This window comes from Lemur catta, chromosome 7 (genome assembly GCF_020740605.2).
Source record: "Lemur catta isolate mLemCat1 chromosome 7, mLemCat1.pri, whole genome shotgun sequence".
Classification (NCBI taxonomy): domain Eukaryota; kingdom Metazoa; phylum Chordata; class Mammalia; order Primates; family Lemuridae; genus Lemur; species Lemur catta.
In genome coordinates this window covers 56,625,578-56,652,499 of record NC_059134.1, presented here as the reverse complement: position 1 = coordinate 56,652,499, position 26,922 = coordinate 56,625,578, and the positions used below count along the sequence as shown (strand labels likewise).

Here is a 26,922-nt window from a genome sequence, read left to right as displayed (position 1 = left end):
GGTCCAGGCACCAGGCTGTGGCCCTTCCCAACCTCCTACCTTCATCACCACCACCCCCACTCTACACATGGGGAAACTGAGGCTGGGGGCCCTCCCCAGGGCCACACAGAAAACCCACCAGGGCTAGCTGCAGCCGGGGTCTGCCACCCCCCTGAGGCCCGCACCCCCGGCTCCCGAAGCACGCTGGCAGGCCTGACGACAGGGCCCTGCTGCACAGCCCCTGCATGTGTGTCCCCGAGGAGCCAAGAGGCTGCCAGCTGGGTTTATGTTTCAAGACGTCTGTCCTCGCCCTTGACCAGGAGATCTTACAGGGAGACCCGGGCCAGGGCCGGGTATGGGCATGTGCGGGGGGAGCAGGGACATCAATCGGAGCCGCCTTGCCTGGAAACCGGAGAGCTCCCCCCAGCCAGCGCCACGAGCCGCACAGTTCACTTGAGGAGGCCAGAAACTGCAGGGGCGGGCTGGGCTTTGCTCAGCATTTATTTCATATGGCTGTTTAAAAAGCTTGTTTTAAAATATAGATCATTATATATATATTTATATATATAAAATATATAAAGAGGAATTGAGGAGAGCCGCCCCAAAGACAAAGCTATGTTTATAAATATTTCTGTAGCTCCCACATCCCAAAGGAAGAAAAAACAAAAAATAAAAACACATTTACAACCCAAGCTAGTGGTTCCATGTGGTGGGCCCAGCAGGTTCAGACTCTGGGGTGGGCTGGGGGTCACGCAGAACGTTCTGATGAGGGCAGGCAGACCCCTTCCCGGAGGCTGGGCTCTCTGGCCCTGAAGGTCAAGTCCACACCAGTCTCACCAACCCCCTGCCCCTGGATTCTTCAACCAGCCTGTGGGCACTCCAGGGCCTCGGGCTGCCAGGTTATTTTTAATCTTGTCGGTTTCCTTTGATGTCCCGGCCCTCCTTCCAGGGTGGCCAGGCCTTCTGTTCCTGGTGGCTTCCAAGTGCAGGCAAAGCACGGGCCACCTCCCACGCCAGGAATCTGGAATTCACAAGCAAAACTCCACGGAGAGTCTCCAGGCTCCTGGCCCTGGCTGCTGAGGGTCCTCGGGCAGAGTCTGAGCCCTGCGTGGGGCGGAGGGCACAGCCTCACTTGCACACGTAGCGCTCCACGGTGCGCTCACACCTGCGGCAGGTGACATAGCAGCACCAGTGGTACTTGCAGTGGCACCGCTCGACCACACGGTCTGTGTAGGGGTTGTAGCCGCGCCCACAGCACATGAGGTCGCAGCTGTCGCTGCCGTTGGATGTCTTGTTGCACTGCCTGGTGGAGGGGGGAGGAGGTCAGTGAGTGTTCCTGTCCCCCCCACACACCCCCTGCAACTCCCAGCCTCCCCTGTGGCAGCTACTCAGCCCCTCTTGGAAGGTGTCTCAATCTGGGGAATTTTAACTAATTCTCTTATCTAAGGCTACTTTTACCTTTCCCATTTCTAATAAGTAGTTATCAAAATGATGAGGTTGCTTTGTTTTCTTGGAGGTATCTTTTTTCTGTTTCTTCTACTTCTAAATACTCAAGGGACCTTCAAAAACCAATCTGTCTAATAACCCTACCGTCATATTTAATCTGTACTTATATTGTGACAGACGTGAAGATCGTTGTCACTTTCGGAATCCCAGGATACATTCGGAAACACTCAAAATGGCACACGCTGTGAGGCCACGTGAGCATCTGCACACTGTCCGTGGAGGGCGAGGGGCTGGCGGCCACGTGCCTCCCACAGGGCAGGCGCGTCCCTCCGGTACTTTATCTTACTAGAGGCAGGCAGGGTCCTTGGGGAGGGGGCGGAATTATTATGCCCATGACACTGGTGACCACAGGCTAAACCAAGGGCGGAGGCTTAAACTCAGGGCTGCTGAGGCCAAGGCCACTGCTACTCTCTCCATCCTAAAGGCATGAGACTCAGGGGCTGGCAGAGCTGCATTTCTTCCTGAATCACTGCTCTGGGATAAGAGGACATTGACAGTCCCTGTAAAATGCAAATGTCCTTCTGTGGCTATCAGTTCTTCTGTCTGATGAGAACACCTCTGTTCGTATTGGTGGTTCCTCTAGCTGGGCTGAGGCTAGAAAGGGAGTGTTTTTAATGGGATGTAGTTGGGGACAGAACAGCAGGGTTCGGAACACTGGGCAGGAACAAAAGGGTCCCCATGTCGTGTGGACAAAGGAATCCCAGAATGTCTAAGATGGGCAAGCCCTAGAGATGACTGAATCTAATCCTCAGATTTACTGATGGGGAAACTAAGGCAAAGATGGAGAGGGTCTTTCCCAGGGTGAGCACGGGGTTTGTGAGAGCTCAGGAAGGCTTCCTGGAAGAGGAGGCCACCCAGGATTTTGATAGAAGATGAGCAGGAATCTCAGGACTAACATGCGGAGGACAGGAGAGGGGGTGGAGGGAGCATCTGGGCAAAGGCCAAGGCCGCAGCCTGGTCCACAGTAGTGAGAGAGCAGAGGGCAGGGGAGGGCTGGAGGCAGGGAGGCCTGACAGAGGCAGGGCAGCAGCTGGGGAGAGGCCCAGGCCTGAGCAGGGACGGGGCAGGGGCGGGAAGGAGGGGAGCTCCTGGAGAGAGTCAGTGACCTGCATGTGGGCTACAAGCAGTGCCTTCGGGAGGCAGGAGAACAGCAGGAAGAGTACATGCCCCAGGGCCAGGCAGACCTGGGTTCAAGCTCCAGCTTCGCCACTTATAGGCTGTGTGACTGAAGAAAAGTCACTTAACCCTTCTGGGTTTTGTTTAGCCATTCAACATCCATGAGTTCCCCTCTGCCTTATCCTAAAGGTCTGCAGTTGACCACTTGGCCCTCAGTCGGAGGAAGAGGACAGAGTTCCTTTTTTATTTCTAGATCCCTGACATGCAGTGTCTGAAAACCTGGCCTCCAACATCAGAGCCAGACCAGGCCTGAGAGGGTACCTGGGATGGGGAGTCAGAGAGGGTGGGCCAGGGAAGGGCCTCTGGGATGCCTGGCTCCCAGGGCACAGGGTGGCACAGGTCATGGGGTACGAGTTTCAGGGGTGCAGGCCTCTGGAAGAAACATGACAAAAGGGCTGAGGTTTGGAATATCAAATGCTGGCTAGGCCTCAGTTTCCCCAGGTTAGATCTGAGGAGAGCTGCAAGGCGTCTGCCCCAGCTGGCAGATACCACCTATGCACATGACAGTTAACAAAGCTCATTTATATCCAACTCTCTGCACTCCATATCCTAACCCAATGCACCTCACATTCCCCCTCCTCCAGGAAGCCTTCTTTGATGTCCAGGCTGGGTCAGTGCCCCTCTGGGCTCCTCTTGCACTGGGATTCCCTCTGTCACAACCTGAGCACTTGAGGTCCCCCTGCCCGCCAGCACCTGCCAGAGCCAGGCAGAGCTACAGCTGACCTGCAGCCTCACGTAATGGGTGCAAGAAGTGTTTGTGGTTGTAAACTACTGAGAAATTGGGGGTGTTTGTTACTGCAGCAAAAGCTGACTGATACAGGCACGGGCAAGGGCCCACCCAGGGGAACAGCATGCTAAGGATGCCAGGAGGGCGAGTGGTGCTGGGGGGGGTGGCAGCTCCTCTCCAGTGGTGCAGGGGCAGCTGGGAGAGAGGTCTGGCAGCCTGAGGGCAGAGGGAGGGGGGAGCCAGCCTGGCACAGAGAGATGCTAGGTAATTGTAACTGGAGATCACTGGTCAACCCCGTGAGCTGCCTGGTGTCCTCCCCATTGTATGGAAGATGAGACTGAGTCTCAGATCAGTGAGGGACCTGCTCGGGGTTCACCCAGCCAGGGAACTGTGCCTTTCCCTGACACACACACACACACACACACACACACACACACACACACACACATTGGGGATACCCTCTCTTTGCCCTGGGGTCCTCCGTGGGCTTCCCCCAGCCCTGTGTTCTAGAATCCTCCTCTCCCTCCCTCATCCCCATCTGCCTCGGCCCAGCCTCTCACTCCTTCCTGTCTCCCTGGCCTGACCCAGTTCCATCTTCATTCCGCCGACCCCCTCAATCTGGCCTCCAGATGGGATCCTGGGCCTCCTCGCAGCGCCTGCCGCCCTGGCCTGCGGGGACGGAGCCCCCAAACCACCCCTCCCTCTGCTGGAGACAGGAACGTGGGCTGCGGAGGAAGTAAATGCTGGCTGGGCACCAACTATGTGCCAGACACGTTCCCAGACACCCGCTCTCTGGTTCAATATTCTTTTAACCCCGAGAACACTAGTTTTGTGGAATGCTATTAGGGGCTCCCTAATAAAAGAGTTCCACGGCCAAACACCTCTGGGAAACACTGGCTTAAACAGATCCTTTACCACGGGATTCCTCAGAGCCTTTAATATGTTCTTGTGCCTCGTGAATTACCAAAGAGAATTTTCCAACATACTTGATTGCAGAACTTTCTATTATAGTATGTCAGGGCCAGCCTTCTCCAGAACAGTCTTTGGGAAATGCTGCTCGCCTGAACCCCCACCAGCCCCACCTGGCTCACAGGTCTGCAGTCACCACGGGCTCCCCGCAACTGGGCCAGCTGTAGGGACCCCAGCGCTGGCTGTGAACCTGGGAGCAGGGGGTCCCCAGGAGGAGATGGGAGAAGATAGGACACAGGAGGAGGCCTGGAGTGCGTCGGGGTACACAGGCGCACGCTTGCTCTACAGAACACAGGCAGACCGCACCCTCTTTCTTTCTGTGTAGACCCCACGTGGACCCTGTGTGGTTGTGGGCTGGCTGCTGCCCCTACCTCCCCTGTGCCACTCAGGTCCACTTTCTTTCTTTCTTTCTTTTTTTTTATTTTTTGAGACAGTCTTGCTCTGTTGCCCCGGCAACAGTACAGTGGCATCACCATGGCTCCCTGCAACCTCCAACTCCTGGGCTCGAGCGATCCTTAAGCCACCCACTTAAGCCTCCCAGAGTGCTAGGATTACAGGTGTGAGCCAGTGCGCTGGGCCCTCAGGTCCTCTTTTGTCCAATGCACAGGCTGTGTGACATTCGCCCTTCATCTATTCATCTGACATTTACTGAGCACCTAGTTCACGCTGGGCAGCCTCTTCCCTATCCCCCGTCGCTCAGTAGAGCCGTTGTCTCTTCTCATCTGTCTCTCCCACTAGGGCAGAGTGGGGCGGGGGCTCCCACCAGCCTCCATTCCCCAGGGGCCCCTGCCAGGGCGAGGTGCAGAACAGGCACTCCCAGAGGCTCTGCGGGCACCCTTGCACCCTGGCATCTGCACTCAGCTTTCCTGGGGCCACCTCTCTACCGGGCAGGGACTCCATTCCCCTAATGCCAACTGGGTCCCAACTGTGTGCCTGGCCCTGAGCTGGGAAGCAGCCTGTGCAACACAGCTGGCCCTCTCCTGCCGGGGTGGCAGCAGAACCTTACCTGTCTTGCGTCCCGTGGGAGCCCACCTTCTCGTTCTTCATGCAGAAGTCGGGTGAACTCTGCAGGTAGACAAGTTCCGAGTCCTTTACAGGCCGGATATCAAGATCCTTAGGCACCAGGTGCTTGCGGGTGCCCATGGGTCGGTGCACTACCTTGGTGGCCGATAGGTAGCGGGTCTTGAGGTCAGCGGCTACGTCCCGAAGCTCCTGCAGCCCCTTCCAGCAGGTGCGGATGGAGCAGGAGCCAGACACCCCATGGCACTTGCACTTCATTTCCAGAGAGGCACGCAGAGCCTGCGGACAGGGGAGGGCGTCGGGCTGGGTGGCTGGAGCCCCCTCCCTGGCCTGCCCAGGCACCCTGGCCCCACCCGCCGCGTGGCTGGGTGCTCTCGGGGAGTCATCACCCACTTAAGCCTCAAATGATGGAGCTTTTTTCTCTAAAGCTTGGAGGTGTTGTGGGCCTTCCTCCAACCTAGGGGGCAGCTGAGGGGCAGGAAGAGAGACATTTCCAGGTATGAGATGCCATTATTGAGCACCTACTATATACCAAGTGCTCTAACACATAATATGGGTTAATCAACACAACAGCCCTTCAAGGAAGGTATCCTTATCTTCCCCATTTTACAAAGAGGGAACACAGGCTCAGAGAGGCTAAGTCTCATGCCCAAGATTGCACAGCTAGAAAATCATGGAGCTGGATTTGAACCCAAGTCTAAGGGGGATTCCAAAAGTGGTGGCTTTTAGCTGTTCCATGCTTTTCTTTCCCACAAAACTGGGGCTCACTAATGCTTGCTGGAAAAAAGGGAGGGAAAGAAGAGAAGGAAGGGAGTGGGGTAGGAATGGAGAGGGAGGGAGAGAGGAAGAGGCAGGGGGAATGCATGCCCCCACCACCCCCCCACTGCCAGTGCTCCCGCCAGGCGACCCTCAGCGGCCACGTCACCACTCAGGGCCTCTGTGTTCTTTTGTGCAAAGCAGGCGCACAGTTCCTGCCTTACAGAGTGCTGTGAGGATTAAATGAGATGCACAAAAGGGTTTTGTGAACTATGAAAGCTAAATCAATTTTGGTTTTAAAAAATTGGTTTAAGTAATAACTAAGGTGGACAGTGGGGAGGTTTGGGCTCAGGGGCGTGGGTAGACTCTAGCCCCAGCTTTGGAAAGGACTCAGGCCCACCCGCTTCCCTGGGCCTCAGTTTCCCCAACTGTACCTAAGGGGCAGGAGTTAGATGCTTTCTAAAGGCCTTACAGTTCTGCCTTTCAAACACTCCTTTCCACTCGGGATCCCCCGCTCAGGCCTGCCCTCCCACCTGTCCTGTACAGAGAGCTGCAAGGGTCATGGTTCACCTGGGCCCTGCCCCCACCCCCCCATCAGAGACATGGGGAAACTGAGGCACAGAGGGCAGGGACTTGCCCCAGATCACTTAGAGAGTAGCTGCTCGAGGTCCCAGGGCTCCTTCCAGCTCACCAGTGGCAGGAAGTGGGGACCGAGGGAGTCCATTTGGGTATAAAATCTGGAATTTGCTGAGTGAAGCCTGTGGAGGGCCCAGAGTGAAGTCAGGACCCCGGGGCATCGAGGCACACGGAGTCCTCAGGGAAAGGAAACCTGGCTCCCGTCCCTCAGCGTAGGTGAGGAAAGGGGCCCAGGGCTTCCCAAGGCCCACTGGGTCCGCAACGTGGTCGCGACCTCATTTAATCCTCACACAGCCCTGCAGCTTGGGGGATGTTGCGCCCCTTTTGCAGATGGCCCCAGGGACCCGCCTGCTGTGCCCTGAGGCTGAGGATCCGCTTTGGACTGCACCGGGGGAGGGGCGGGCTGTGCCCCTGGCAGGGAGGCCCCCGGCTGGCCTGGCCCTGGTGGTGGGCGTGGGGGCGGGGTTTCCGTGAATAGGGGCAGGTCGGCAGGCTGGGAGGCAGAAGTCCTGAGTCCCTCCTGGCCAGGGTCTGCTACAAACCCACAGTGTGATTCGGCCTCAGTTTCCCTAACTATCCAAGGATGGCCTGGACATCCTAGAATCCTCACTCGAGGGAGACCAGTGAGAGACGGTGAGGACGCGGAAGCCCTGGACTTGGACTCCCACGGACCTGGGCTCCGTCGTGCCCTGTGGCCGAGCCACTTCAGTTCTTCCGGCCTCCCCTGGTGCCTCTGTAAAACGTGGCTAACAGGTGCGGGCAGGGGCTGGTAAGACGCCGTCTGTTTACATGGCTCTGGCCCAGCAGCCAGCCCTGCCCCTCACGGGCCCGGGCCCTCTCTGTGAACACGGGACAATAGCACCTGCCCCAGAGCTGTTCCGTGGACCACAGGAGAGAAAATGGGTCGAGTACCGAGCACAGGGCAACATGGATTGGTATAAAGTGTTGTGTTTTTATAATTTTCAAAGGAAAAAAAGGTCTGTTCCTTCACTTATGCATTCACTCACCCAGCCTTTTGTGCAATGAGGTGAGGAATTAATGAGAAACTGATGATAATAGATGTTGGAGGGAAACTGTGTTCTGGAGGTTGGGGCAGGTTTGGGTGGGAGTCCCCATTAATCCAAGGAGATGGCTCCTTAGTATGAGGCTCTGTTGCCCACAGCCCTCTCCGCGTCCCGGGGGCAGGGCCTGGGAAACATGGCAGACAGGGACTTAGCACCAGATCACCCCCCCATTTCATAGATGGGAACAGCTGAGGCCAGAGAGGAAGTGACTTGCCCAGCATCACTAAGCCAGAGCCAAGGCCAGCATTTAGAGCTCCTGACTCCTAGTTCAGGCTCCTGCCACTTGGACAACCCAAATCCCAGTGGACCCCCTGGAGGAGGAGGAGCCTGCAGAGCCCCAAGCAGCTGGAGAGGGAAAAGCTGAGGAAAGTGGAAGCCATCAGGCGTGGACCAATCAGGGCCCATCTCCCACACCCCCCCCCTCCACTGGGGCACACTGGTGGCCCTTTTCCGGCCAATGGCACAAGCACAACTATCTGGGGGTGGGTGGGGTGGGTGGTTACCTGTCTCCCCACTTCACTGTTGTGTAGACGCATCAGTTTATTGGCTTGGGATCCTGTTTTTTTCACCTTCATAGGAGCATCGGAAAACTTGGCCCCCATGAGGAGCCCGTAGCTGAGGTTGTCCGCACATCCTCCCCAGCGGTTCCCGGGCCCGGGTGGCTCACCTGGGACGGGGCCGCAGGAGCAGCCGGGCAGGTCGCCGGAGGTGCAAGCCCGGGCGATGGCGTGGCTGATGGTGGCGGCCGACAGCGCATACACGAAGGCCGACTCCCGGGTCCCTGGGGGCAGGAGGGTGGGTCAGCCGGGCAGGGATCCAGGGATAGAACCCTGCCAGGTCTGAGGCCCTCCTCCTTCACCGCGACCCTCTGCAACCAGGGTGGTACCGGTAGAGGACAGCACTAGGGCCAACAATTTCTTCTCCCTCAATTTCTCCTAAATACACCAGCTGCGTGCCACACTCACTCACGACCCACACACCCACAGGCACACCCTCCCCCACAAGGCTTTGACCCTGCTCGCCCTGCACTTGTGGTTAGGGGCTGCTCTACAGGCACGAAGGCCCAGGCCCTGAGCTCCCGACGGGCCAGATGAGTGTCCAAGGAGCCTGCTGTGTCCCCCAAAAAGATATGTTCCAGTTCTGACCCCTGTCCCTGTGAGCATGACCTTATTTAGAAACAGGGTCTTTGCAGATGTAATAGAGCTGAGACGAGGTCACACTGGGTCAGGGTGGACCCTAAGCCAGTGGCTGATGTCCTTGTAAGAGGGAATTCTGGATCCACAGACACACAGAGGGGGAGAACGCCATGTGACCACGGAGGCAGAGACTGAGTGACGCAGCTGCAAGCCAAGGAACGCCAAGGCTTGCCGCAGCCACCCAGAGCTGGGAACAGGCGAGGAAGCCTCCTTCCCTAGCACCTTGGGTAGGAGCCTGGCCCTGCCCACACCTTGATTTTGGACTTTTGGCCTCTGGAACTGTGAGACAATACATTTCTGTGGTTTGAAGCCAGCCGGTTTGTGGTACACGGTGACAACAGCCCTAGGAAACTAATACGGACCCCACGTGCCCCAGCTGTGGGGGGTCCTGGCCTTGGTCTGAGCCCCGGTTCCATCTCTCAACCAGCAAGTCACTTCCCAGTCTCCAGCCTCAGTTTCCTTAAGTGTAGACCATGGGTGACAACACCTACCTCACAGGCTGGCTCTGGAGTTCAAGCAATTCAGGAAGGAAGGAAGGGGTGCAAGAGCTGCACAAACATTAGCTGTTACGTTTAGGACCCATGAGAGAAGTTGCTACCATGCAGGGGAGAGGTTAGACCCATTAGGATGTTTCTGCCAGGCAAAATCACCTCTGTTGTACACAGGTCCCCCCAAACCCACCCCACAAGCCACCTCCTCCAGGAAGTCTTTCCACAGGAGATGTTCTGCTGTCTCTACCCCACTCTGTGCAGCGTGCAGCAATTTCAGCAGCCGGGTCTGGTATTACCTGTGGCACACCTGTCTGCCCCTGCGGGTGGGCTCTGGCGTTCTCCTTCATACGCTCCCCTCCCAAGAGCCCCCCTGACACGTGGCCTCACACACCGCAGAGCTTGGTCATTCCCTCGCACATGCATTAGGGAGCACATGTGTTTGCAATGCCATTCGGACTCTCCGGTGCTGACACATTCACTCGCCTGCATGTTTACTCATTCATTCATTCGTGCTCGAATACTCGTACCTATGATTAATTCATCCACCATGCACCATCCATCCCTTCCTCCATCCATCTGTGTATCCATCCATCACCCACCTATTCACTCATCCACCGTGAATCCATAATCCACCCGTCCATGAATTCACTCACCTATCTAAACACACGCAGATTTACGCCTGAGTTCACCCACCCCCACCCGCGTGCATGCGGCAGCCCCTAGCAGCCCCGCCGGCTCCCCACCTCTCTCCAGGTCAAGCAGGTAGTTGGGGGCGAGCTCGATGGAGGAGCAATTCCAGCGCATGTCGGCGAAGGCCCTGCGGCAGGCCTTGGTCACCTCGCGGGCGGCGTGCACGATGGTGTGCATGAGCTCCAGGTTGCTGCGGCACAGCTGCACCTGCGCGGACACCAGGCCCTCCAGCTGCTTGCAGTGCTGCGTCTGGTTCAGCGCCAGGCCCGCCGGGGTCTTCGACAGCGCCCTGCACGCCGCCGGACGGCAGCAAGGGGTGGAAGGAAAGACGGGACTGTGAGGGGCCACGCCGCCTCCACCCGCGCCACTGGCCCCAGCCTGCCCCTTGGCGGTCTCTGGAAGAAACCAGGAAACCAGGAGCCGAAGTGCCGCGTGGCAGAGCAGTATTATCTCCCTCCTGTCCCTGTGTGAGCTTGGGCACATCACTGTCCCTCTCTGGGCCTCAGGCCCCTTTCATAACATAGGGTCACACTCCCCATCTTACCTAAGCTTTATTATGATTAAACTAACAAAAACCAGTGTTCCAGTTCACAAAGTACACACATCCATGGCCCGGTTAGGTTCTCACACAGCTGTGAATTATTAGTCTTTACTCACCATTCATGCAACACCGCACAGCCAGGAACCACGCTAACTGCTAGATTACTGTAACCACAATAATTATGCACACTGTTACTTGTGCTCTTACCATATACGCAGCATGAGTTAGGAGTTTTCCATCATTGTTTCATCTAATTACGAAACCCATTTATTATGTTATAAGGTCCCGTATCCATGCAAGGGATTGTTATTAAAGGCTTAAAGAGCCACTCAGTTTTGTGATGACCTGGAACTTGGAAAATTGAGTATCTAATCCAGATTTGGCCATTAACTTGCTGTGTGACCTTAGATAAATCACTGCCCCTCTCTGGGTCTCAGTATGTGTACCTGTAAACTGTATTTTCCAGAATGGGTTCCAGTGAGACACTCTGAAAAAAGGGATCCATTTGGGGAACAAGATGTGCTATGTTCCCCCTTGGAGAGTCTTCATGCACATTAATATTTTAAAGGTCCTGAGAAGTCCTGCAGCGAAGTAACAGGCTTGGTTTTATTTAACTCAGAAAGTCTGTTGAGCACTAAGCCTTTCGCTTGAGGAATGTCAGCTGAGGGGGTCTCTATGACCGTTGGTGATGTTATAGCACCTATGAGCCCCCCAGATCCTGGCTCTGGGTACTAGGATTCTAAGACTCTAGGGCCAGGTCCATCCTGGAACCGCTGCTCTCCCAGGCCTTCCCTGAGGAGCAGGCAGCACCAGGCAGCACTTCCCCTAACTGCAGGCTAGAGGGACTTCACAGCCCTAAAGGACTCCACATCAACCTGCCCCCAACCCCCCCCCCCCACAGCAGGAGGGTGTCTGGAACCAGAGCCAGGTGGCCCTCAGCAACCCAGCAGAGATCCTGCGGGGACAGAGGGGCAATAAGAAGCCAGTTGCAGCCACAAGTGCTGAGTGCCCTGCCTGCTGCGGCCTCAGTGTTCCCCACCCAGGGCTGGGGCTGACACCTGGTGAGGCTTGACCCAGAACTCCTGGTCTGAGTCCTGAAGGAGGCAGCCAGGTGCTAAGAAAATAGCACAGGCCTGGGTAGACTCCAGGCTCCCTCATTCCCCTTGCGACCTTGGGCAAAACACTTAACCCCTCCTCTCCCACCACCCTCCCAGCATTATCTGAGAGATTAAACCAGACAATGCGTGTCCAAACATGTGCATCACATGTTCTGCCCAGGGCTGAGTGCTGTGGTCAGGGCTCAATGATGGGAGCTACTACAATTACTGCCTTGGTGGTCTCTTCCCACCTGCGGGCAGCCCCCCTGTGCCCACCCAGTAAAGGGCAAGGGCTACCACCTGACATTCAAGGCCCCTCGAAGCCTGGCCCCCCAGCTTTCCCCAGCCTCCTGTCCTCAACCTAATATCTGTCCACACCAGCCTCCTGACTTCTCCAGCAGGAACTGTCTTACCACCGTGCCTTTGCCCAAGCTTTTCCTGATGCCAGGAGTGCCTTTCCCCCTACTCCTGTACCTGAGTGAATAAATGAACTTGATCTACTTGTGGAAGAAATATTTACTAAGCACCAACTCTTCTCAAATTCATTTGGTAACGAACATGACATAGATCCTTTCCTCAAGGTGTCCCTAGTCTAATGCCTGGATAAACCTATTAACAGTTGTAAGTCAATGACCCAGCTGTTCTGCCTCCTGGGCTTGTCCAGGGAAGAGCACAAGGTTTGAGTACCAGCTGTGTGACCTAGGTAAGTTACCCAACCTCTCTGGGCCTCGTGGTCTTCATCCGCTATAAAGAAATGATAAGTACTCCTTCAAAAGGCTATGGTAAGACTTAAATAACAAAATGTATACAAAGTGTTTGGAGCTTTCATAGATGAAGTCCCCTATTCGTGGCCAGGTGAATCTTGAACCAGAAGGAGTAAGAAGACTGGGACTCTAACTCCAGCTCCACCCTCTATGTGCTGTGCAAACTTGGGCAAATTGCTGTCCCTCTGGGGGCACCAACTACAAAATGGGGATCCTGGGGTCTTGCCAGGGCTGAGTACTGTGTGCCTCATTAAGTCCTCAGTAGGTTAGTTTACCTCCTCCTGCCTCTCATTCTCTGCCATGCCCCACCCACTCCATAACCCCAAAAGATAGAAATCTTCCCAGAGATGCAGAAGAGGCCGAGGGCAAGTGAGGATGGCCCGGTGTCTGCAGTTAGGGCAGCACAGCCCATCCTGAGATCACTGTGGGTGTCCCGGGCAGTCTCCCCTCCCTGCAACCCCTGGCCCAGCCCCACCGCCAAACTATGAGCAGGGAAAGTTTGGTGTGCCTGGACGTCGGGACCCTGCCCAGAGCACTCCACACAGCAGATCTCAGACGTGGTCCCTGACCCAGACGGATCTGGTCCGGGCCTCCCTGGCCTTCCCTCCTGGGAACCTGCTGCCTGATTCCCTGCGGCCCTTCCTGGGTGGGCTCTGACCACACAAAGGCAAATGTCATCACCTCGGCATGTTTCTTGGCTGTTAACACCCTCCACCTCCACCCAGCAAACACCACTCACACGTGTGGTGCTGTTGCGAGGTAACAGCCCCCATACGGACACAGCACTTCCCAGTTTATAGGGCTGCTCGTTTCACCCTGTGGAGGGCGGCCTAGACTAGATTATCATCCCTGCTTTGGACCAGTGAGGATGCGGAGGCAGGGCCAGGGGCTGTGCTGGCTGCACCCCCAGCAAGGCAAGTCCTCCTCCCTGCTGGGCTGTCAGTCTCTGAATGCAGCGTGGCCTCCCTGTCCCTGGTCCCCTGTCTGCTCTGTTCTGGGCAGTCCACTCAGCCTGTCCTGAGCCCTCTCTGCTCTTCACCCTCCCAACGTTCTTCCCTTCCCCTCTGAGCATTTGAAAGTGGGAAGGGTTACGTGAACGACAGCAAATCAAACATCAGGCCAGTGCAGGCGCAGCTGTGTTCAAGCCGCGTGGGCTGCCTCCCTGTCTCCCCTGGGCTCCTGCTCAAGCCAAGAAGGGGATGGGGTGGGCCGAGCCTCACACTGGGGGCTCAGGTCAGGCAGTCCCTGAGTGCTGGGTGCCGTGGCTCTCAGGGAGGGAAGCTCTGTGCTCCTGGTGCCAGAGGTCTCACTGGCTGGGACCCTGGGCCACCCCTGGGCCACTCTGGGTCTCAGCCTCCCCAGCTGGCTGAGAGAGAAGGTGCCGTAAGGGCAGCTCCCAGATGAGGCTCCGACTCCCTGGGCGGCCAGCAGATAAGTAGGAAGCTGTTTCGGAGGCCCCTGGTGGGCGCAGAGCAGGGCAGAGCCCAGGGCCCAGGGCCCGCGGGAGCAGCCAGCCCCGGCGCTGGGGAGGCCGGCCCACGGGTGCAGGCGGAGAGCAGGAGGCGGAGGCGGCAGATTCCACTCCCGAGGAGGGCCATGCGGTCATCTGGTAATTAGTGGTAATGACCGTTTCTAACTAAATCCCCCTTGGGGAGGTAATCAAGGATTAGGGCGGGAGGCGGGGGAATTACCCGTGTGGACATCTCGGCTTGCCTCACTCCAGCAGACCCCTAATTGGAAACATTTCAGTTTATCTGGCGGCGGGGGCTGGGGGAGAGGGTGGAGGAAAGGACAGGAGGGAACACAGAGTTCACAGGCAAGGCGCGTGCCCGGGGCTCCGGGGGTGGCGAGCCTTCTTTCTCACTCAGGAGTCGGGGGCTCTCCTGGGGCTGGCTGGGGCAGAGACCCGGGTTCAAGCTCTGGCTCAGCTGCTCCCCCACTGCATGACCTCGGGCAGGTCACTGCCCCTTGCCCTGCCTCAGTTTCCCCATCCATTCCCTCAATGTCCAGAACCAATGTAGGCTCCAATGGCATGGACATTTTAGGGTAACACAAGCTGATAAATGACTTCACCTTCCCACTGCGGGAGCCACAATCCTCCCTCTCCCTTTCCACTGCGCCAGGCCATCTTCATGCCTGGGTGGTCCTCCCCGCCCGACGCCTCCAGGCAGGGCTTTCGTCTCCTGCCCGGTGCACTAAACAGCCTCCTCCCTGCCTTCCCTGCCCAGTGTATCACTGAGGTGTTTTCCCGCAGCTCAGGGTACCTGGCCCAGGTAAGGCCCCTTTCCAAGAAGGGCCTTCATCCTGGACCTGCCCTCCACAGCATCCCTCTGCCCCTAGGCATGGGGTCGGGCATATGACGAATTCCAGGCCAGGACCCAGCAGCCAGGCGTGGGCTCCTTCACATGACCTGAGCCCCAGGTCCGGCTCGGCAGTTCTGCAGCCCGGCTGCTCACGGCGCTGAGCGGTGCTACCAGCCCACTCGGTACCGGGTGAGTCTGGCAGAGCTGGGCTCAGAAGGTCCCCTGCACCACACCACCTAGAATGCAGCCTGGCACTGCACCCTTCCACCAGGGGACCGATGGGGTAAGGTCAAAAGTCGGTGGTGGGGTAGACCTCACATCCATAGCTACACGTCCAGGGTGGAGAGGACCCTTGTCAGGGCTGGGGGTCAGCACAGGGGCCCACAAGGCTTGCCCTGGGAAGCACTGTAGTGCTGCCTCTCTGGACGCTGCGGACCCTAGGGTGGGAGAGTAATGGAGTCTGAGGGGACCCTATTCCCCAAGCCAGACTTTTGCCCCACCCCTGCCCACAGTCTTGTTGGGCTCTCCTGGGCCCCACATCATCCTGGTGCCCACGTGGCAGGGAGGATGGAGCAGGAATCTGGCCTCCCATCCCACCCCTCCTGGGGCAGTTGTGGGGAACTCTCCTCCATGATAAGTCATGACTCCTCAATCAGGCCCCAGGTCTAGGAAACAGGTTCCCCTCAGAACTGCCCCTTCTTCACCGGCCACCCCAGGCTGGGGGCTGCAACCGCCAGCCAAGGAAGGAGAACTCCTGGGGTTCTACAGTCTGAGGGTCCTCCTCTTCTCTCCTAGGCTTTGTTCCAGGACTCCAGAACCAAGAGTGACCATCAAGTTCCCTTGCCCCATAGATAGGGAAACTGAGGCTGGTGAAGGGCCTGCCTAGAAGTGACACCAGGTACCCTTCACACCCAACACTGCCCAGACCTCAGAGATGGAAGCCTGCCCACCTGCCCCCCCCATCCGATCCTGCAAGATGAAGCCCTGATCATCCTTGTGGGACACTTGTCAGCCAAAAAGCCAAAGGGCGGCTTCTACAGCATCGCCTACTGTCATCGTGCAAGTGGGGAAACTGAGGCCCAGAAGGGCAGGGCTTGCCCAGATCTGTACACAGCCAACCAGAGGCAGAGCTGAGCTCGACCCCAGATCCCAGGCTAGGGCTCCTTCCACTTGCATTTTGGAGCTGAGGAAACTGAGGCTCAGAGAGGCTAAAGTGATGGATCAGACTGAGGCCTGGCCCATGGCTCAGGAACTGGCAGCTCTCAGGCTGGGACTCAGACTCCCAGTCCAGTGCTCCTTCTGCTTCACTTGGCAGCAGCTGTGTCCCTTGTAGACTCTCTCAGGAGAGAGGCCCCACCTACGGTGAGCAGCAGGCTTGGCTGCCCAGGGAGGGGCTAGCCTTTATGGGCCCTCCCAGCCAGCCTGGGCCCTTCCTCTCACCCGGCAGGCCCGGTGCTTCACAGCAGGCTGGGGACACCGTTAGTCCCTTCCCTACCCGGGGCAGCCAGGAAGGGGGTGGATGGCTCAGACCTGGGTTCCCCCAACACTTGCTGGGTTGGGAGTCTCCCAGTGCCTGGCTGGGGTGGAGGTAAGGTACAGGAAGGGTCCCCGGGTTATTTCTGGGCAGGTGCTTCCATGGACAGCCAGGCTCTGACCCCATTCCCCTGGCCCCCACCCCACTGGCTCCGTCTGAGCCCCAGATGCCCACCTGGTGGGCATTCCAGGTCACTCAGCCACATCTGCTTTCATTCCTGTGTCAAATGCCCCTTTCATCTCCAGGTCACTTTCCAAAGCCCAGGGCAACATGGCCCCCTGGGACATCCCCAGGACAGCTAAGCCTCCTGGATGAGCCCCTGCCTCCCACCCCGCTGTTCCCAACTGTCCTGTGGCTCCCTGTGACCAACAGCCACAGAGACAGATAGCCCAATTCGAATTCTGCCTCTACTACCTGCTAGCTGTGACACCCTGCTAGGTAAAGAATCCCCTGGCCTCCGTTTCCTCTTCTGAGTAATGGGGGAACAGCAGAAGCCACCTCACAGGGTGGCTGGGAGATTTAAATGAAACAATATACAAAGAGTACTGAGAACAGTGCCTAGCATGTACAAGGCCGTGCATTTGTGTGCATACATGTGTATGCATGTATATACTTATATGTACCTCAACATACATGTGTACACATGGCCTGCTCATATGGTGTGTCTATATATACACCTATATACACATATGTACACATACACACACACGCGCATATATCATCATTATTCTTAAACTCCACCCCTTCTCCCACTTCCCCATCTATCTTAAGCCTCACCAATAGTTTAACCATTATCTAGAGGTTTGGCCTCATGGAGCCTGTCTGCCTGGGTTCTGATCCCACAGCCACCATTAACTAGCTGTGTGACCTTGGGGAAGCTGCTTAACCTCTCCATACCTCATTTTCCTCATTTGTAAAATGGTAGTGGTAAGACTATCACGTGCCTCAAAGGAGTACAGTATTACCAAAATTAAAGGACCAAAGCTCTGAGAGCAGTGTTGGGGCATTTGAGAGGAGGCTCTTGCTGTCCTGGTGTCTCTGAATGTGTCCACATGCACCGTCCTGCCTAGCACGCCCGCTCTGCACTGCACCTCTGCCCAGCAAAATCCCACCTGTCCTTCCAAGCACAGCCCACGTGCCTCCCCTCCCTGAGGTGGCACTGACCAGTCCTCCCCTGTGTGCCCATGCTCCCTCTCCGGGGACACGGACCACAGTCCACTTTGTATTTTCTATGTGTCCGTCTTCCCCAAGAGCCTGGGAGCTTCTTTAAGGCAAACGCTAAGTCGTGCCCATTTCTGTCGAGGCCTGCGCTCTGCAGTGGGGATAGGGGACATGGATGCTGGGCTGAGCCGTCTACCCCACCACATGCCAGCCTGGGGCCTTGTGTGTGTCATGCTCTTCTCAGAGCCTCAGTATTGCCACCGTAGAGCAGGGATGATAGCTGTGTCCCCTACAATGCTCTTATGAGCAGCAAATGTCACCCAAGCCTAGTTCTCAGTCTCTGATGCTCCTTGTGCCCCCTAGCAAATCCTCTCCTTCTCTGGGCCTTAGTTTTCTTATCTGTAAAACGGTGGTGGATGAGGGGCTTGGACTCACTGATCAGAGGTCCCTGCCAGCTGGGACAGTGCCAGGTACCCAGCAGCAGAAGGAAGGTGGTTGCTTTCTCATAAAACTCATCAGGGACAGCTGGGAGGAGCTGGGGCGCCAGGGCTGGGCAACCGCTGAGCCCAGGCTTCTCCTTGCAAACAAGAAACGCAGGAAGATGGGGTTCCCTCTTGAATCATCAATTAATCGATAACTCAGCCCCAGAAGGGGCAGGGCCAGTGACCTCCAGACTGTTTGTTGGCGGCCCAGCCACTATCGCCTTGTCTTCCAGCTAATCCACAAACCCTCCTCAGGGCCCCTCCCCAGCCCCCATAATCTGTCCCCTGCTGTCTTATCTGCCCCGCTCCCCACCCCCACCCCAAACTCCAGACCTGTCTCCTGTCCTGGACTTTTCCACCCATATCTGGGCCTTTGCTCATGAAGTCCCCCCCCACCCAAGTGCTCTCCTTCCCACTGCCCCCACCAGCCAAACTCCCCACAGCTCTTCAGGCCCTAAGGCCACTGCCCCTGAAAAAGTTCCCCAGTGTCCCAAGTCTGTGCCTCCCTCCCACCAGGTGGTCTGCCCTCCTCTGGGCCCCCGTAAGACCCGCACTGGTCTCTCCTAGGGCACCGGACACTTGTGGAGTTATTTACGGCCTGGGCTTATCTCTCCCAGCCCAGAGGGCAGCTCCTCCGGGAAGGGGTTGGCTTTTCCTCCTCTCCCCTCCTGCCCACAGCCCGCACAGAGTAGGCACTCCCTTCTGCTGGGCAAGGCGGCCCCTCTCTCCCACCTACCTCGCCATTAATAATTTCTGTCTAAAGGAACGCCCTGCACATGTGCACAGCATCTGACAGCTCGGGAGGCTCTTTCATGGCCTCTTCTCAGCTGACCTGAGCGGCCTGGAGAGTCACCCTCCTTTGACAGAGGAGGACGTGGAGGCGCCAAGAGGTAGAGTGACACCTCCCCAAGGTCACCCAGGTGGAGGGGTCAGGACTGTCTTTGTGGACGTCCAGCTAGGGTCAAGGAGGCTGACAATCTTGAGCTGCCTCCGTGCCAGGCCCCTTGGCCAAGATGTCTGTTTCCATCTGCCCCCGCGGAGGTCTCCCCGCAACTCAGCGGCCTTTGCGCAACCGTCAGCTCAGGACCGGGCAAGTCCATCGCCCTCCGCGCCCTGTCTCGCTTCCTCTTTGCAAGCCCGAGGGAGGTAAGGACATTTTACAGGGGAGGAAACGGGGTCTTAAGAAGAATGATTTGCTCGTGATTGCCAAGCCAACTTGGGCTCCTGGGTCTTGGCGCGCTCGCCCCATCCGGGGAGCCCCTTAATGCCCTCCGCCGCCCCAGCCGCCCGTGCCCGTCCGCCTGGACGCAGGGTCCCTACTTACAGCCACTTGATGCCATAGCACACGCCGGTCTGGAGAGCCAGGGCGAAGAGCAGCGCCTCGCAGACCTGCGGCCGCGCCCTCATCGTCGCGCGGCGGGCGCGCTCAGGGTCGCGCCCAGGAGGAGCCGCGCCGAAGTCCAGCCGCCCGCACCGCCACCGCCGCTCGTCCTGCGCGCACGCCGCCTGCAGTCGGGGAGAGCGGAGGCGGCGGGTTAAGGCTGCGCGCGGGGCGGGGGAGGCGTTTTATTCAAATTACAAAGGAGGGGTCGGGGCCCGGGGAGGCCGAGCGCGAGGCGGGCGTCCCCTCCCACCCGGCCCGGGGTTCGAGGTAGCTGTGGACGGAGCGCGGCAGAGGGCTTGTCCACCTAGTGCCATCTCCCGGCCCGGCCGCGCCCTTGCGCCACTCAGGCTGGGACCCGGGCAGCCGGAAGGAAGGGCAGGAGGCGACAGAACCAGAGACACTAGGAGAGACAGGACAGAGACATGCCCAAAGGACGAGGCTGAAAGCCACTGAGGCAGAAGACAGAGGGACCAAAAGGAGAGGAACGAGGAGTCCGGACGCAGGCGGCAGATTCCGGGCTCAGCAGCTGGGTTCTTACGCCCACAATATTATTAGTTATTATGGCCTTGGCAGTTCCCCTCCCCCACTGCGCCTCAGTTTACCTCCTCTGTAAACTGGGGTGACTCGGGCACAATTCACCTTTTATAAAGAACGTTCACGTAACATGATCGCATTTGCTCCTCCCAGCAACCCTGTGAGGTGGGTGCTATCACTGCCCCATCTCACGGATAAGAAAACTGAGGCCCAGAGATGTGGTCAGCTAGGTAGTGGCAGGTCCATGCCGGGTTTTCTACTCTCACGTCTATCGGGTGTCTGTTGAGATCAAAGCCCCTGAGAAGGCAGGAAATGGGGCTTGCTCTGGGCATCGGTTTCGCAGCCTGGGAAGAAGAGGATGAGAGATGGGATGGCAAGTCTCTTTGTGCAGTGAGAGTGCCCCTTTAGCCGCCCCATTTTGGAGGGCCGGGGTGCGGGCGGAGCCGGGGCGGAGCAGCGGGGCCTGGGCGAAGCGGGCCAGCTCGCGGGGCCAGCGCCGTGCCGCCTCCCGCCGCCAGGAGGCGCCCTCGGGCCGCGGAGGAACCGCTTCCCCGCCCGCCGGCAGCCCGCAGAGCTCATTCCTCCGGCTTTTTCTTTTTTTTTTTCTTTTTGCTCTTCATTCTCACCTCATTAACTCCCTTCCCAGCTTCTCCCAAATTTACCAACACCTGGCGTTCGCGCGGAGTCACACACAGCCCCAGCCCCTCTCCCCTCGGGAGCAGCACAGACAAAGGGATTCCTTTCTAAAGGGTTTGGGGAGTTGGAAAAAGGAGGCGCCACCGTAGAGGGGGAGCTGGAGCCGGAAAAGGGCGTCCTCCTCTGGCCCTGTGAGCTTGGGCAAGCCTCAACCATCCCCAGCCTCAGTTTCCCCTTCTGTAAAAACAAGGGGCTGGACTTCACGCATCCCTGCGGTCTTTCCAGCCTCCCGGTAGTCTGCGGGTCCCCGAGCTCGCTCTGCCTAAGTTTCCACTATTACGTGTACCTGTGTATATGTGCTCGTACGCGTGTGGCTCAACACACACACTGGAAACCCCACTCTTTTTTGGAGTCGTCCGGCATAACTCAGAAGAAGGCACAGAGAAAATCCTGAATTACAGTTTTTTCCTGCTCGCAGAGTCCCCCCGCTCGGCGCCCAGCACATGGGGTGCCTGCGACAAACGTGCCAAGTCTAGGCAGGGGGGTCTCAGCGGGTTTCTCGGGGTAACTGAGTCCGCTCCTCCCACTAGCCTGTATGCAAACCCTTTGTCTTACTAGTCCTGAAGTTTACTGCACTTCTCAGAACAAGAAAAATATCTGCTCGATATGGTGGGGTGGGGGGAGGATCAAAACTCTAGTAACTGTCTTTGCTCCCCCGCAAAGTGTGGGCTCCCCAAGGCACCCGGCATTCCTGCGTGGGGAGGGTACAGGGGCTGAGCGAGGAAGGAGGCGCGCGGACTCACACTGGGGGATCCGTGTCCAGCCCAACTTTCCCAGGGAGGGGAGGGGACGCCCAGGTCACCCAGCGGCCTGGCACCCAGGCCCCAGCTACTCGGGGCTCTTTCGGAGCAGCCCGGATGGACAAAGGCTTCTCCCTCCGCCGCGCCAGCTCGTCGCCGGGGGAGGCAGCGCCTGGCCTGAGCCTCTGGGTCCTGACAGATTATTCCTGTCCTGTGTAAGAGCGTCCGGGACAGCCCAGAGGGCCGCTGGGTCACCCTCAGCCTGCGCCGCACGGGTCAGGGCGCCCTCGCCTCCCCGAGCCCCCGGCCCGCCAGGGGGCGCTAAGCCGAGGGTCCAGTTGCGATCTGCAGCTGCCTCCGCGCCGTGTCCCGGGCCGGTGTTCCCGTCTGTAGTTGGGCTGAGGTGTAGAGTGCCCTCTCTGTCCCGGTCGTTCTATAGGACGTCCACTTGCCGTGGTCAGTCCTGAACTGCCCAGCCCCTTGCTTCAGGCCCGGCGCGGAGCCTCCCTTGGGGACGGGCGCGGCCCGCGTCAAAGCGCAGTGTTTTTGGAGAAATAGCGGTCCTCTCCTCCCCGCGCTGGGAAATAGGTCCCAGCTACCCCGCCTGCAGCGGGCCGGGGCAGGGAGCCGCCCCGGGCTGTGCACACTCAGGGCGCCGCGAGCGCGGCAGCCCTGCACCGCCAACAGGTGGCCATAAGGTTTGGGCTGCGGAGGTCTCTGGAAGCTTCGCCTTTGGGGTGGCCTCCCCTCTGAGCCAAGCCGGCAGGGACTTGCAAGGCTCCCCTCCCCCGACGCTCCCGTGCTGGGCCGGGAGTGGGCACTGCGCGCCGGGGCAGAGTGTCCACGCCGCGCGTCAGATCGGCGCCGGCCGGTCCCGAAGCCTCCTGCAGCGCCGCTCTCAGAGCGGACCTCGCGAGCCAGGGACGCCGAGCGACTGCTTCAAGGTTACCTGTGAGGCGGAGCGAAGCCGGGCCCGCAACCCGGCTTTGACCTCAGCCACGAGTCTTTCGAGATGCGTCTGCTCAGCTGCCGACGCTGCGCCAGGTCACCCGGGAGACCAATTGTTTTGGAAGTGGGAAGGGTTGGGGGGAACTCTGATCTCTCCCGCTACCCCCCTGGAGCCCGACTCCGCGCGCCCAAGGACCGTGAGGAACACGGAGGCACCTCAGGGTCCGCGTTGGGAGCCGTGGGGCTCGTGCGCGAGCTCAGCCAGATGTGCAGGGCGGTTCCAGATGTGCCGCGGGGCCGGGGACAAAACTCCTCTCCTCCCCACCCCCCAGCCTGGAGCTCAGGTCTGTAAACAAACTCGGTTCTCCCCCTTCCCCCGCCGCCTTGGGGAGCTGTTCTCAAAGCAGGGCGTCCGCCCCTCGCCTCCCAATTTGGTAGGAGCTGCCGAATTTCTCTGCCTTTTGCCACCCTCTCCCGCCCCACCACACGCACACCCTCTGTCGCGGGATCCAAGTCCGCCACCCCCGGGATGGCTCGGGCATGACCTCATCCGCGGGCCGACCGGGAGGGAGGGGGTCTACTGGGGAGTGGGGACAGGGCCGGGAAAGCTCGGGGAGGGCCGCAGAAACTGCACAGCCCACCCCCACCCCGCGTGTCCCTAAAGCCCGAATGTCCCTAAAGCCGGCGTCCCCCGGCCCCTACGGCTGCGCCCCGCAAGGGTCATTCCTCGGAGTGCTGCAGAGGAGAGGTGTGCGGGAGGGCTTGGTTTGCTTACCCGGGAGTGGGTGCCCAAGGGGGTCGCGGCGGGTGCGAGAAGCGCGGTCCTCCTTGGACTCGGGCGCCCCCCACCCTGGCGCGTCCCCGCTGAGCGTCTTCCGGCTGCCCACGACCACTGCTCACCTCTCGGGGCGCTCACCCGCGCGCCCTGCGTGCCCGCTGCCCCGGCCGGCCCAGGGAGCGGCGAGCGCGGTTCCGCCGGGCCGAGCGCACTCCGGCTGGGCGAGCGGCGAGGGCGCCCTCTGCGTGAAGCGGCGCCGCGAGAACGCCGGGAATCCTGGCCAGCAGCGGCCGGCTCTGGTCCCGCGCGGACTCTAGCGAGGACTCAGGCTGCTGTCGGCTGCGCTCAGCTCCCCGCGGCCTGCGCTCGCCGGTTCGCCGGAGCTCTACCCCTCGCCCGGCGCGATCTGCAGCGCAGGCCGCCCAAACTGCTTTATATGGCGCCGGCGGCCGCTTTGATCCGCCCACGTCAGCGCGCCGAAACCCCACCGGGTGGCTCAGGACGCACGCGGGGGGCGGGGGCGGGGTCCCTGCGGACGCCACTGACCCGCTGCGCCCGCACCCGCCGCTCCAGAGAACTTCGCACCCTGCTGAGTTACAAAGGGGGAGCATGCTCCCTACAGCTGGCGTTACTAAGCGTGCCTGCCCGCTGCCTCCTGCGTGCCTGTGGCGCGTGGGGCCCGGGTTAGGCCCACCTCGAATCCTCGCAGCAGCCGGGCGAGGAACCTCAACTCGCCAGCGGGAAGTCTGGTCTGTCTGGAGCCCCGAAGTCGCCAGGTGTTCGTCTCGCAGCTTTGTTACTATAGGTGTCGCGGGTCCTGAGACCTGAGTTCATGTCCCAGTCCTGGTCTTTCGTCCTGGTGCTTTGGGGGCCATCTCTCCAGGCCTCTGGTTCCAGTACTGGAAAAGGGATCAATGATCCTGCCCTCTCAGAGGAGAAAGGAGGCACGAGGACTCGGTGCTGCAGAGCGCGCTGTAAACCTTAGGCGCTGAGCCGGGCGGGCGTCCTAGTGGCTGGGGTGACTGTGGGGGAGTCTTCTGGACACGGGGCTCGGGGCTCCGGGCAGCAAAGGACTGGGTTTCGGAGGCCAAAGGGGACTAAAGAGGCACTTCCTATGCGGTGTAGCCCAGGCTGGGGCAATGTTTCTGGGTCCACTTTCCCCCTTGCCTGGCTAGACCACTGCTTGCACCGCCCCACCACCACTTTGATTTCAAGCTGCCCATCAGGTGCTGTGGTTTCATCGGCTTCTGTCTCCCTCTCCTTCTAGGGGCCCCAATCCCACGTTAGTAGAAAGGGAAATGGAGACTTAAAGAGGAGAAGGAACTTGTCTTGGGTCCACCAAAATGCCTGATACACTTCCCCATTTTTGGCAGCTGCAAGTGAAGTGGCACTCATAGGCTGCCCCACACCTGGCCACAGGTGCCCCCACGTACAACACAAACGTCTGGGCCCACAATGTCCACAGCAGCCTCCCAGCTATACAAGTACTCCCACACATGGGGAGCCAGTCTCCCTGGCACACAGGGACATACCACCCCATAAATAGTTACAAACACATTCAAGGGATACTTGAATACATCATCTGGCCACACACTCAGTAGCACATAGGTGTGACATGGCTATACACGTGTCATTAAGATGAGGCTGAACACACGGACTACCCCCAAACAGTTCCTGCACAACACACATGTGCTTCCATGCACACAGCGAGAATGCACATACAGCTCCTAAGCATGCAACACTGAACATATACTCCTGCACGCAGTCACAGTAATATCCTTTCGAACACTCAACACTCGTTGGGACACCATCTTCAACCCCAGAGCACTGAGCCAATCCCATTATCAAAGCAGTGGGAAGATAGTGGGGCTTTGGGTGGGGCATTTAGGCCCCTCCTGTCCCCTACCATCCACTTAGCTCTGTCTTGTGGGTCAAGACCCAGCCATCAGCTAGGGTTGGAAGCCTGCCCTGGAGTGTGAGGAATAGTGCCAAGAGCTTGGATTAAAAGTCAAGGGAGACCTGGGGCAAGGGTCTGTCCTTCGCTGCACCTTGTCTTCCCATTTGTATAATAGGGAAAACTCAAGGAGAATTTATTTTTTCATCTTTGGAAATAACTGACCTTCCTCCTTTCCTTCCCTTCCTCCTTCCCTCTGTCCAGTCCTCCTCAAGGGCCTCTGTGTGTCAGGCCTGTGCTGGCCACTTGGGCTGCAGGCTCCTCTTCAGGCTCCAAGCAGGGCAGGGTGGGCCGGCTCTTGGCTGCTGGTACTGTGGTCATGAATGTATTTCCCTTCTCCTCATTCACCCCAGAGATTCTGGTTATCTGATCACCCAGATGTGCTGGAGGCTTCCTATTGGGCACACACCTTCCCACCCCCACCCCTGCACACACCCTGTCCAGGGAGGCACCTGACTGAAGGGACATGGGGGTGAGGGCAGCCACAGTTCTCTTTGCCCTGCTGACCTCTGTTGACCCTTCCACCCACCTCAGCTTCCTTCCCTTGGGGCCAAAGCTTTGGTGGAGATGGTGGGGCCAGTCGGCTGTTTCCAGGGACCCTGGATGGGGGGCTAGGAGAACTGGTTGCAGTCCTAGGCCCCGTCACTAGTTTGCTGTGTGACAGCAGGTAGTTATTTTGCTCTCCCTGAGCCCTAGTCGCCCATCTGTAAGTGAGGAGATTGGACTAGACATCCCCCAAGGGCTTTCCAGCTCTAGACCCCAGGTCTTGGGCCTCCGGACTCTCCCCCGTACCAAAGAGGACGAGCCATGAATGTGAATGAAGGAAGCCCACGGATACTCTCTGGACCCTGGACCACCTGGCAGGTGCTGGCTTCCCAGAACCACTTTTTGAGATCCCCCATCCTGGCCCTGGGCAAACCTGGGGTGAGGGCAGGGTAGGGGCCCTCACATTTCCCAAGTGAATGCTGAAAAAAAGGGTGCTGTTTCTAGCACCGAGTGCTTTCAGGTAGGCCTTCCTGGGAGGCACAGGAACAGGGGCTCTGAGCAGAGTAGCCCAGCCCAGCTGTCTCCTGCCCTGGGGTTGGCATGTCCCAAGAGGGCAGGGATAGGGACCAAATAGCAGTGGGCCTGTCATCAGAGCACCTGGGCCTGGCTTTCAGATTCCCCTCCTCTGCTTGCCCACTGAGGGAAGCCTCTGTGATCCTTGCTTTCATCATCTGCAAAATGGGAAAACCTCTGCACCACTCCTCAAGGTTACTGGGGGGTAACGTTCTAGGAAAGAGGTGATCTTGGTTGAGTGAGCACCTACTGTGTGCCGAGTGGTTTCTGTACCTGTGAGCGGGACAGGCCTCGCTCTGCAGGTGAGCACACGGGGCCCCAGGTGTCGGGTGACCTAGGCAAGCTCTCTCAGTGAGTGGGTGGGCTGGCTGCACAGCCAGGGCTGTGGCTGTGGGAGCCTCTGCCCACTGCCCATGAGGGGGCATGTTCTCCTCCTCCTCAGCTACCTCAGGGAGGTATTGTTATTTTACAGAGCTCAGGGAGCAGGCCTGGGGGGCCAGGGCCAGTCAGGTTTCTTTCCTGGGTGCACATAACAAAATGCTACCTGTCATGTCTGCTGAGGGCGTCACTTCTGAAAGGCTGCTTGTTTAATCGTGGTGGTGGCTGCTCAGGAGACAATGTTTGTGTTTCTCAGGCCTTTCTCCGCTCCAGGAGAGAAACCCAACCCCAGCTAGCTTAAATACCAGGGAAACTGACTGGCTCACACAGCTGCAGGAGGAATCGGGGTGGCTGGTGAC

The 26,922-nt window shown here is 58.6% G+C and overlaps 1 protein-coding gene across 1 annotated transcript; it reads right to left on the bottom strand.

Annotated features, from left to right (window-relative positions):
- Positions 1 to 458: 458 nt before the first annotated feature.
- WNT11 (Wnt family member 11) lies at positions 459 to 19,888 on the bottom strand. The gene is made up of 5 exons (XM_045557321.1): positions 19,417 to 19,888; positions 10,264 to 10,499; positions 8,337 to 8,614; positions 5,364 to 5,656; positions 459 to 1,282 (listed from the first exon to the last, which is right to left on the bottom strand). The coding sequence occupies exons 1-5, from the start codon at positions 19,497 to 19,499 to the stop codon at positions 1,108 to 1,110; spliced, it is 1,065 nt and encodes a 354-aa protein (XP_045413277.1). The 5' UTR covers positions 19,500 to 19,888; the 3' UTR covers positions 459 to 1,107.
- Positions 19,889 to 26,922: the final 7,034 nt, after the last annotated feature.